The 11,805-nt window shown below is 46.3% G+C and overlaps 1 protein-coding gene across 1 annotated transcript; it reads right to left on the reverse strand.

The window, feature by feature from the left end:
* Positions 1–4,875: 4,875 nt before the first annotated feature.
* On the reverse strand, positions 4,876–10,686 carry LOC142578242 (uncharacterized). The gene is made up of 3 exons (XM_075687643.1): positions 10,183–10,686; positions 6,760–6,845; positions 4,876–4,953 (listed from the first exon to the last, which is right to left on the reverse strand). The coding sequence occupies exons 1-3, from the start codon at positions 10,580–10,582 to the stop codon at positions 4,876–4,878; spliced, it is 564 nt and encodes a 187-aa protein (XP_075543758.1). The 5' UTR covers positions 10,583–10,686.
* Positions 10,687–11,805: the final 1,119 nt, after the last annotated feature.

Genomic DNA, 11,805 nt, shown 5'->3' on the forward strand with positions numbered 1-11,805 from the left:
TGCCCTGGATGATGCCAGAAAGTGAGCGTTAATCTTAGCCCAAATGCCACTTTGGGAGATAAAGACCAATAGATGGTAACTAGAGCAGAACAGGGGCACTGGTTTGTTTTGGAATAACCGAGTCAGTCTTGCGCGCACTGCTACATTATTAAATTACTTTTAAGCAGCAATGAATGTTTAGAAGAGACTAAAAAGATATGTGAAAAGACGAATAGATGGGTACCTTAACGCACTTGATACAAAGATACTGCCTAGCACTTTTTCAATACCTTTTTTTTTTCTCGCTCTTATATACTCGGTTTTGTTATCTTTATCAACACATATGAGGGGTATCATTGAACTGTTGGATTTATTTACTAGGGTTGTATGTAGTTTGCGTGTGCCTTTCTTTTAGAAACTAGGTTCCCTGCTGTTTCGCCATGTGCAGTCTATTTTATCTTTATTTGACTTAGTTTGTGCTTTTGGTGGACAAGGGGGAGGGGGCGAGGCGGTGCAGTTGAACACAGCGTCTAAAGATTCTAGCTGTGACTAAGGAAGAATTGGTTGCCTTATTGATGCTTCTATTACATTTTTGCAGCGGGGGTATGACGTTTGGCGTCAGCACGATGGCGTTCACTCAATTAAAACTCTACCACTGTCAGAGCCCCCTTAAACGCCGTTAGAGGAATTTTGCATAGCGTCTATTTCGACGTCCTTCTCCCTATAAGGCGCCGTTAGAAGGCCAATTTTACTCACCACAATTTTGACGTCTGCAGTAAAGCACGCGCCTACAGAGAGAGAGAGAGAGAGAAAGAAAGGAACAGAGTGCTTACAATGGCGTTTTTTGAAATATTATGTAAAAGTTCAGGTGCCCAATTATTGGCCAATCTCATAGGGTAGATTCGAACCATATGATAGGGACGTCATTATCATCATCATCAGCGGCATGGCATGTGATGTTTTGATCTGTTCTGGAATAAACCGCGAATGAAGACACCCTGCTCTGAGCTACTTTCTCGCTTATTGTGGATAACATTCTATTACATTTCATTCACCCGTTCTATTAAGAGAACTCTGTGCTTTGGAAATACATAAGAGACAGCATTATATGCACAGGTCTTATGCCGTAATTGATTGTTTGATTACGAAGAAATAACGTGCCCTTGATGACACTACATTGTCGTATAGTATAAACTGGAGCATCTGGGAGCACATACCCGGTTGACCAAGAAACAGGTAGCGCAAGTGTAAGAAAAAGAAAGCCGTCTTTTATAGTGCGCCATTCCATCAACATCTCCGCGTGCTTTAGAGATACCTATGAACCGACATCATGTGTACTGCAGGTTTTCGGTTGTGATTTATTGTTTCATTGCACAGAACAAAGGTGTGCTCACTGGCACTACTTCGTCAGTCAACATTCAGAGCTACACAATTTGTATATTAGTCGAGAGACGTTGCGTATACGTGCCCCGTCGCACCAAACCCAGAGGAGTTAGGCAAAGAAAACTTCGCTTTAATAATTGTAGAGCGCCTATCATGTGGTTTGACTTGACTAGACTGGCAAAGTTAGACCCGCGCCATCAGAGAGCTTATTTGTTTTGAAACCTCCCCCTCGAAACACGCCAATCAGCCGTCGCTTCGTGAAGAAAGACATATCATTTCACAGCGGCCGAATCATCTCACATCGACGTGCGATCAGCCACTGCACAAAGTTAAAGGCCAACCGCAAGAAACTTCTCTTTGGTTAAATTTGTTGTAAACTACTATATAGAACGTACTGCACAATTATGCAGCGTGGATAATTTGTGCTACTGAAGCGATCTTGGCGAAGGTGCGGTGCTAGAGATTGTCTAGTTTTCGTTATTAACACCGCTTAAGTAGCGCATAACCAGATCACGCATTCACCTGGTGATTAACGGATATGACGCGAATCCAAGCATTTGGAGCGCGTGCCGCTCGATCTCTGAGGCCATGCCCGTTAAGTCACCTCGTACTCCAAGAGATTTCTAGTCCATCCCCTTAACCGTTCGGCCACGGCTAAGCGCACCTTGGGCGTATACCCTAATCTATGAAGTCATGCCAGTACCATCCCACTACCCTAATCTAATCTATGAAGTCATGCCAGTACATCACACTGGTTAATGTTCTAGGTTCTGCTTCATTACCGGTGAACGATAAACGCGGCGCTTTTTTGTTGTTGTTGTCGTTCGTTCGTTCGTTCGTTCCTTCCTTCCTTCCTTCCTTCCTTCCTTCATTCATTCCTTTTCCGGTCACCGTAAAATTATTTAAGCCTTTCGTGACGCATCTCTTCGTACTTCAAAGGTTAAGTTTTGCATTAAATCTACAATATCTGAAACTAAACTTTTTACTCAGTCTAAAATTTCTTTGCAGCTGGCCTTTGATCTCGTACCAGATAAAATCATACATGCACACCTTTTAAAGTCAGTTGTTAATGTCAAACGCTCTGTTACGATTCAAAAGAAGTACTTGCTTAATCAGGTTGCATGGGCACATGCTCGCATCAGCACCTCTATATATGTGAAAGGAGAGGCCATTTCTAGAGTTCAATCAAGTATAGCTGTCTTGTTTTCCTAGACGCATAGATATACGTTTAACATCACATGGCAGTTCCTTGCCTTCCCTTTTCATTCTGAATTGCCACGTCGTCTGGTGTTCATTGAAATCTACAACGCATTTGTTTTTCGCAGTCGATGACAATACAGCAGTATGTCTCGCAAAAAGTATCAGTTTACTCAAAAACCAGTGGAAATAAAGTTATTGCATGCTTGGCGTAAGGTATCGCCTGCATCTCGTTTTATTCTATACCAGGGGTACGAGATTAAATCATAGGCTGCTACCTCTTTGATTGGCTCAAATAATGCCATCATTAAATTCAACAAGACGGCGGAACGTGAAAATGTCCAAAATATTACGCCAGCTTATTTTAGCTTAACATTCCTGCTTTAACGTCGAAAATGATGAAAGCTGTTGTCCCAGGGGATTGGACCCTAAGTTCCATACCCGAGCGTGGCGCCCTTTAAAGTCGTCGTTTCATTATTCAATGGAAAAGATCTTTAGAAGAACCCTTCCAAAAGCTTGGCTTGAATTTGGCTCTTCCTGTAATTCTTTCCTTTGGGGCTACCGCACTGGGTTACAGCCACAGGAACGTTTGTGAAACCCTCTGCATCTTTCTGCGTCAGACAAAACGAATTGCATGTTAGAATTCTTCTAAATACTTATAATGTCCTCAAAGTGTTCAGATAATTGATTAATCATACCTGTAACAGTAGACACTTTAAATCCCATTTGCAAGATACTTACTTCATTTCAGCCTAATTTATTTTTAAAAGTGCTAACAGTTGCTTCACCGTCCGATTCATGGCTGATACCCCAGAGTGGATTGCGCCACTTCACTGGGGAACTAGAACAAGTAACGTCCTGCACCTGCTGGGGTGGCCTTGTGGCTATGACGAATAGCGCTGCTCGGCACGAGGTCGTGGGATCAAATACCGACCGCGGCGGCCGTATATCGATGTGGGCGATATACAAAAATGCCCGTGCACCGTGCATTGTGCGCACGTTAAAGAAGCCCAGGTGGTCAAGATGAATCCGGAGTACGAGACTACGGCGCGACTCATCGTAATCATATCGTGCTTTTGGCACGTAAAATCCCAGAATTTAATTTTTTTTTTCAGGTCCTGCGAAAACATTCGCGACTACCCTAGCGTCGGTGCACCGAGTTTGCTGCGAAGGCTTTTCTAGGGAAGACAACTAAAGCTGGAGATTCACACGACAAACCAAATTCCCCGGGTGAACATTACCTGGCTCAATCACGCCGCACACAAGGACGAAGCAGACAAACTGCTGACAGCGCAATTCCTTGCTGCTCAGCAAAGTTATGCTCGTCAGCGGAATTTTTTTCCGTCATGTGGATCCCGCGTAAATGGCCTGTTCCGAGATGGTAGCGCGCAGTGGTGCGACACTGATATACTAGTGTAAATATGATTATTTCTCAGTGATGCTGAACACGTGATCATGGACTGTGAATCAATATTTATTCTAATAAATGCGTACTGGTAAGCGCATTTTCAAGACGGGACAAGACGTCACGGGACAAGAGCTTGTGCCGTGTTTGTCTCTTCTCTTGTCCCGTCTTGAAACTGCGCTTACCAGTATTCATTTATTAGTATGAACCAACTAGCCAAGCAACGAATTTTGTTAACCAATATTTAATATTTTCCTTCTTGCTTTTTGTTTGTTTGGTTATGCGTGTTTCGCTCCCGCCAATGTTGTAAGCCAAGGGAAAAATGTTGTTCAAGGAGGAAGGGTCCAGTCAGGCATGCCCGGTAGCCTTTTGCCTACCTGCTTCATCGTCCACGATTCTCTCTCTAGGACGTGGCGGCCACGTTCCGATAACGGCTGAGTGTAAGAACGCCCGCATACCACGCTTCAGGTTCTTTATAAATAACCTCGGGTGACCTGATTTATTACGTCCCACTACGGTGTTCTTCGTAGAACGCATCAAACAACCATAATTTAATTTTCACTTCCCCATGAACTGCGCTTGGCTTGGCAGTTGTGTTCGCAAGAGTTGCTACACTTGCGACGTATACCACGGTAAGTAGCCGCTGCTTGCGTGACAGTGGAGTAAGTAGAACCATGCACATAAAAATTGTCATTCTATTCAGGCAAGAGAAAGAAATCAGAAGGACGACAACGAAACAAAACAAAATTGCGTAAGTCTTCCTGCATATAGAACACGCAAGAGGCAGGAAAGGCTGCCGCGGCCGACATTCACCTGCAGGTTTGATAGACGGCTGCGGCCCAGTCGCCAAAGATAGCGTAGCGAGCATGAATGCGGCAGCAAGCAGTTCTACATAAAGTGGCGGCGGTCATTCACCCGCGCTCCAGAGGTCCCTGCTCGCTCGACTCGAAGACGCGCTGATTTGCACGCCGGTTTGTTGCTGTGGCTCCCTAGGTCGTGCCACGTTTGAGGGCCTCTCAGAGCTAACTCGTGGACCTGGCCGCGCAATCGCGCTAGCTTAGCTGCTCTCCTGCCTCTCGAGACACATAAAGGTGGTTCTAGCCGAACTGCCAACAACACCACCGCCTTCGATGACAAGAACTGCTGCGCCGATGGTGAAGAATGCGGTTGCTGTATAGACACTGCTGGGTCGAGCTTTGTTGGCGATACTGAGGACGCTGTCCCATGGATGTCGGCTGGTGCACCTTGGGCAGGAAGTAGTTTAAAAGTGGCACTTAAAGCCAACCTTGCTGCTGCAAACGGCCTGGTTTCTCCGGGCTTCATTTCCTGGGGTTCTCGTTCGAGTGCATGGCACGATGTTTGCGCCTCGATAATGTCCACATTGGTTGCCAAGGCAGGACCGAAGTCCGCCTTAGCATCACGCGGGACAACGAAGCTCCCTGTCACAGTTTCGAAAGCAGCGTTCAAATTCAACTCTGGCATCTTGAAGAAACCGGGCCTCATGTGTGACGTGCGCGTACGCTGCTCCAACACTCGCATTGTTGCGGAGGTTGGTCCCGTTGCACTCTCAGCTCTCACCGCTTCACGGCCTCTGCGCACCATGGCTCTTTGAAAGGTCCGGAACGTGCCTCTTCCGCATACGAGAAACTGCGTCCCGAAGTATTCCCGTCGCGTCTGTTGCACACGTCGGGGTGGTGAGTGCCGGAGTTTCTTGCGCTTTTCCGGCGGTGGAGGAGGCGCGGGGAAAGTCTGTGTCATTTCTGGTGCCGGTTCTGGTTCCAGTGATGATTTCACCACAAGTCCCGACACTGATTTGGCGCCGGCTGCGGTTCCAGTACTGGCTCAAGCTCAGGCTCGGACTGTGCCACAGATTCCGCCCCGGGTTTCGATTCCGGTGGAGGTGTCGGTGCCGGTGCAGGTCCCGCAGGAGCTGGTAGGGTTGGCGGCAATGGCTTCGGCTCCGAGGGACGTTTTGGAAGTAGCAGTAAAGGAGGCTTATGTTTCGGTGGAGGCAATTGCGCTGGTTCCGATAGCGTAAGTGGTTTCGTTTTTGGCGGCAGCGAGGACTCTGGTGGTTGTGGCGACGGCGTTCCTTTCGGTTGCGATGTGACAGGCTCTACGTCTTCCAGTGGAGCTAGTTGATCGACAGAATCCTCCAACGTGCTCCTAAACGCCTTTTGGGTCAAAACTACCGTGTATACCGTAGCGGTGGATGCCAGTGCCGAATCGTAGCCATGCAGTATCAATAGGATCATCATCTGCATGCGACATGAAGAACAAATTATCAAAGCGGATATTCATACTTTTTTTTTCTTTTCATGGGTGAGCGCGCTGTAAGAGGCCGGCTATTATAATGAACGAGCCAACACAGAAATTATTGGCGCGACAAGCATTCAGTATTGGCCCAGATTAATCTAATTTTACAGAGTCAACTTGAACAGAAAAAAAATACATTGCAGCAACCTTGACTTATTACCACATATCTTGCCGCATAATTCGACAGGAAGAACTCAAGTGGGATTATTCTGGTGGTTGTACCTGGCGCCAGCACTATCTATCTCGAGTGTTTTTCAATGATTACGTTTTCGCTGCAAGCTCGTAGCACTTGACGCCTTACTGAGTCGGTTACTGAACTTTTTTAGACAAAATAGCAATTGCAGGAACTTGTGCGAAAAATGTAGGCATCGCAAACTTTTAAAGAAAAGCTGTAAAGGGATACTAAAGAGAAATAGTAAATCGGTTAGACTAATCATCATCATCACAGTATGAGAGGCCCTTACGGCTACAGTGCTTACGGCTAATGTGGATGCCAGAGCCAACGAATAGAGGTAGAACAGCATCCCACGAGAGATGGCCATGGACCTGTAGATGGTGATGAACGCTGCAGAGAGACCCCAGGATGAGGGGAAAAATAAAATGGAAAGAATAAATGGAGAATAAAGAATAATAAATACGGAAGGATAACTGGAGCACATGAACCCTGATCGTAATTAAGACATGTGAGCAGCAATGGAACCATGAAGGCGTTAAAAGTTGCGAGTTAGTCGCTTGTGGGTGTCCCTGTTCGTTCTTCGTTTATTTCTGCGCTGCGTAGTCACATCCTTAAAGGGAAGTGACTACCATCCCAGAAACCTACCGTCCCAGAAACCTCGAAACACTTGTTTCATGCGAAGAAGAGACTTACTTAAGAGAAAATGCGTTCTGAAGTGTCCGCGTACCTCTAGCGCAGTTCAAATCGCCCGCCCTCCGATTGAGGAGTGGTGACGTCATGGTCTCATAGTGACGTTGCGCTGTCGGTGAGTAAAACGGCGCTCGCAGACGGCACTACGGCTTTTCTGCGCCGTATAATTCTGAATAGAAAATAGGCGCTGACTTTCCCAACGCCTTAAGATATCGCAGGCACGGCATTTTCACTTACTCCACTCGTTACGGGTTGGACTATCGACTGAAACGAATAGGCAGAACGTTCAAAAATTATCCGCGCCCGGCAGCTGTACATTCTTCCCACTTCGTCTGGTACCTCCCATTAAAGTGAATAACTTTTTTTTATGTATGTATCCAAGCGAGTGTCTAGACGACTTCGTTAAAAACTGAATTAAAAAGAAATAAGCAAAAGAAGAGCAACAGAACGAGAGAATAAGAAAGTGAATATGCACATGGCATCGGGACTTAAGAGTTAGATGAGTTGATAAGGATGGCTACTCTTTATGAAACCAAGAAGGCTCAATTCGACTGGTTTGCTGTCTTTATAGGGTGTCCCACATAACTTGAGTCAATAATTTAAATATGAAAGGCGAGTCAGGAGCAAATTGAACCGAACGCATACTATTCGCAATAGCCTTTAGTAACTCAGACAATTTTCGTTTCCCCATAATGCGCTAATTAATTACGTTTAATTACCGAACCTTTTCATTATTGGCTGAGGACCCCAAGTGTGATACGCAGATTTGTAGAGCCCCTTCAGATACCACCGATCGAGTTGTTTCCTTTGTACGATACGTCTCACGTAGTCCTTTATTCCGGGTTGCAAAGCCCGCAAAACATGAAAAAATCCATGTGACGGAGCGCTTGCGCAGTGGTATTGTGCTGCTCTCAAGCATGCGTTCGGTGAACAAGGTCGGCTCCCGTCGGATGACGGCGAAAATGCATGCTGCTGGCCGAGCGCTGGCAATGAGATAAAGAACGCCCTGCCGCTTCCTCGTCGCCAGTCACGATGATACCATATAAGCTCGAACTTCTTACCTAAATCTATACTGCTAGGTTATTACATCTTAAAATTATACTAAAGAGAAACACTAGATTAGCTTATACTGACCATGTACGTTGTAATAAGTCTGTTTCAAGTAAGTTCGACGGTAAGAGGCTGGTTACTACACAAGAGAAAATGAAGGTCAAAGATCAAATTTCTTGAATTTAGTGCCGGAACATCAGCGCCAGTACGTCGGTGTGACGTCACATACTTCAAAGTATATTTCTCGTATTCGGGCTGTAATCGGGCGCAGTGAAAGTTCTCGAAACTAGCTATGTTTAGTATTAGTTTCCTTTAGAACACCACGTAGCTTATCTTTAGCGATAAAGATGTTGAAAATCTGTGACCTCACGGGGGTCTGAAGCTTCAAGACGGAGCCAAGCCAACAAAGACGCAAAAATGAATGACGGCTGGCAACGTCGATTTCAAGTTCCCGCACCAGCTCGTCATGACGTCACGTCTTGACAAACTCAGCTATAGGGTCCAGTCGAATGCTTATCGGCAAAGAAAGTGGCATTGCACTCTAAAGGAGTTAGAGGCTCAACTTAGCAAGTTTTGATAACGTTTTCAACGTCAATACGGTTCAAATACGAGAATATAGTTGGAAGTTCCTAACGTGACATTCCGCGTGCTGGTTTACTGGCTTTCAGTGCGAAATTAGAAAACAAATAGTTCGGCCTAAATTTTTTCTCAGTAATAACCAACATTGTTACGCCTACTGTCAACATTGCAACATCTTCGCATCTTACCCATTCAGCGGCTGTTCTATCATAAGTTGTCTCTCATTACATTTCGTCTCTTTCATCGTGAAATATCATTAGATAGACTTTTTTGATAGCCTCATCAACAAGAATAATACGTTTTCAGAGCGCAATAACCTTCGCTTACCTAAAATCAGATTAAACTATGGAAAATTTACACTTCGCTTCTATGGTATTGCACTTTGGAATCGAATCCCTGTTAATATTAAGTCATCTCATTCGTTGCACGTTTTTAAACACAACATGAAAAAATACTGTTTGGAGAACCATCTTTTCATTTGTCCTAAACACATTTTCATAATTATTACATTTTCTTTGCATTATTACTGTATTGTTAGGCTTAATATTTTTGTAAAAGAAGTTTTTCTTTGTTAGTAGTGTGTAGAAAAGCATATTTTTTGTACATTATAGTAGACATTCCCGTTTGTGAGTACTTGTGATATTGTATGGAGGTGTTTTAATGCATACATAATTGTTTACTATTTATTAGAACTTGTTCTCTACCGATTGTTCTTGGCGTTCCTTTTTTTTTTGTTCGCCCTGTTCTTGCTGCTATAATACTCTTATGCACCCACTAATCATATATAGGAGATCCCACTGACAGTTTCTCACTCCGGTACCTCCTGATGCTGCATATAATACGTAAGCCCGTTTTCTGTAGATGCAGTAACAAACAATAAACTTCAACTTCAACTTCAACTACTGCGTGGAAACATAGTTTTGAAAGAATACCTCACCAATGTAAACTGATTCGTCGTTGCTTTCGGTGTCTAGCTATTCAACAAGAAAACAAGCAGTTGCCTTCTAATTTTTGCGCGATTTCCTGCTCTTTTTTTTTTCGCTAGTCAAGATGCAGAGACGGATACACGTAAACAACACTGCGAAAAAAATATATAAATCAAGGGAAGTGCCCTAGACAGCCTCGCCGACGTTTCGATGGATTTTTGTGTATGTCACAGATAGGTCCGTGTCCTTGACAAAGCCAACTGAAAAGCCTTTCACGGATATAGGTCCACCTATCCAGAATGTCCAGCGTACACTCTTAATCCCGTTCGTCTTAAGTTTCCCCAAATAAGTCTAATATTTTTGGAAATATTTCTCACTTAGTTGGTAGAGCCGCATACGCAATGAAATTTAAGAGTGTAAAGTCCGAGGCGCTTCACTTGGTTCGCCGTCTTACTTACTCGTTTTATCCACATAACACTTACGTATATAGCCCACGTTGTAGAAATCCGCAAGCGTAATTTCGGAGTTCTCTGGGGCGACCGAGGACGTCTCGGTCGTCGTTGTCAAGAGTTTCTCGGCGGTCGACGTGGAACTACCGGACGACGCAGTACCAGCCGCGAGGGGTGTACCGGCTGGTGGCGAGGTACCAGCCGAGCTTGGGGCACCAGAGAGTACCAGCTGTGATTGAGCAGAGGATACATTCGTGGCGCAAAACGAAGCTGCACCCGGCTGTTGGCTTTCGGAGGAAGTAGACGCGGAAGACGCGTTACTTCCGACGGCGGCCTCCAACAGCGATCCTAAGCCTAACGGCAGGTCAACGCTTACGGCTGCTTTCCTCTGCGCGACCACATCTTTGGACGTCGGTCCGCGGGCACACTTCATCTTGCTGGGAACAGTCTTGCGCCGTTAGGAAACTGGGCGCGTCCGGAAGGTCACTGAACACTGGAGATAAATGGCTGTAGACGAAAATGGCGTCTCGCTCTTGTGCGTCCTCTTCTTCGTCACCTGCCAAAGGAACGGCTCGGGCCCATAGCGCTTGATTCTTCTTCTTCGCTTGATTGATTCGAGGTGTGCGTCTAATTGCTCGCGTGAATTTAAGAGTAGACGAAGAACAAGAATTGCGTCGCGAACGCCACACATAAGAGAAAATTGGTATATTCCTACGTACTGTTGCGTTTCGCCTGCGACACGTGGTTTTGCCGGCGCGACTGCGGCGGGGCGGCAGACATTTTGGCCCGATCGTCGTCGCCGCAACACTCATCGCCAGGTGTTTCCAGGCGCGACTGCGGCGATGCGACCGCCTAGGGATCATCCTCGCATTCCAGTCATTGTGCCCGAAACAGGCGATGCCAAAGCAGGGATCTCATTCCAGTCATTGTGCCCGAAACAGGCGATGCCAAAGCAGGGATCTCGTTCCAGTCATTGTGCCCGAAACAGGCGATGCCAAAGCAGGGACCATCCTCTCATTACAGTCATTGTGCCCGACCGGCAGCGCTACAACAGGGTGCTACGAGATCGTGCTCGACAGGGTGCTACGAGATCGTGCTCGTCATGGTGCTACGGCATCGCTACGACAGTGTGCGTCACCATTAGCCCATTGTACATTCACGTGCTCGTCTTTTGAGGGGTTCCTTCTTGCCCTCAACTGCGAGAGTATAAAAACAGCTGCCCCCGGACGCCAAAGGGAGGGCTCCGATTTCTTCTGTTGAGTGAAGTGCTCTCCCGTCTCTCTACTTCGGTCAACCTGACCGCCAACTCTTTGCGATGTTAAAATAAACAAGTTGTTTCGTTGTTACCAGTCGACTCATGCTTTGCCGGGACCTTCGGATGCTTCCAGTTGTACCCCAGGCCGCCAGGCCAACGCTACCCTTGGGGCTTGCGACCCAGGTACAACCACGGGCGTCAGCGCCGAGTTCCCAACAGATCGTACCAGCGGTCGGATCCCAAACATCTGGTGGCAGCGGTGGGATCGCGACAACGGAGGCCAGCAGCGAAGAGATGCAGTTGACTGTATGCTGAGCAGCTCAACGACGATCCGGGAGCAGTGCAACGAGCCCTGTGTGACGACTGGTTGCCTGCAGCGGAACGACTGCGCGGAATTCCTG

The sequence above is a fragment of the Dermacentor variabilis genome, chromosome 4 (genome assembly GCF_050947875.1).
Source record: "Dermacentor variabilis isolate Ectoservices chromosome 4, ASM5094787v1, whole genome shotgun sequence".
NCBI classification, from domain to species: domain Eukaryota; kingdom Metazoa; phylum Arthropoda; class Arachnida; order Ixodida; family Ixodidae; genus Dermacentor; species Dermacentor variabilis.

Excerpts from the sequence above, each read along its gene's own strand:
- LOC142578242 (XM_075687643.1), bottom strand. The coding sequence starts at position 10,582 with ATGAAGTGTGCCCGCGGACCGACGTCCAAAGATGTGGTCGCGCAGAGG. Across the intron at positions 6,846-10,182 it reads CTACAACGTGGGCTATATAC|CGTTCATCACCATCTACAGG; the intron begins GTAAGTGTTATG and ends GTCTCTCTGCAG. Across the intron at positions 4,954-6,759 it reads CTCTGGCATCCACATTAGCC|GGAGCCACAGCAACAAACCG; the intron begins GTAAGCACTGTA and ends GGCACGACCTAG.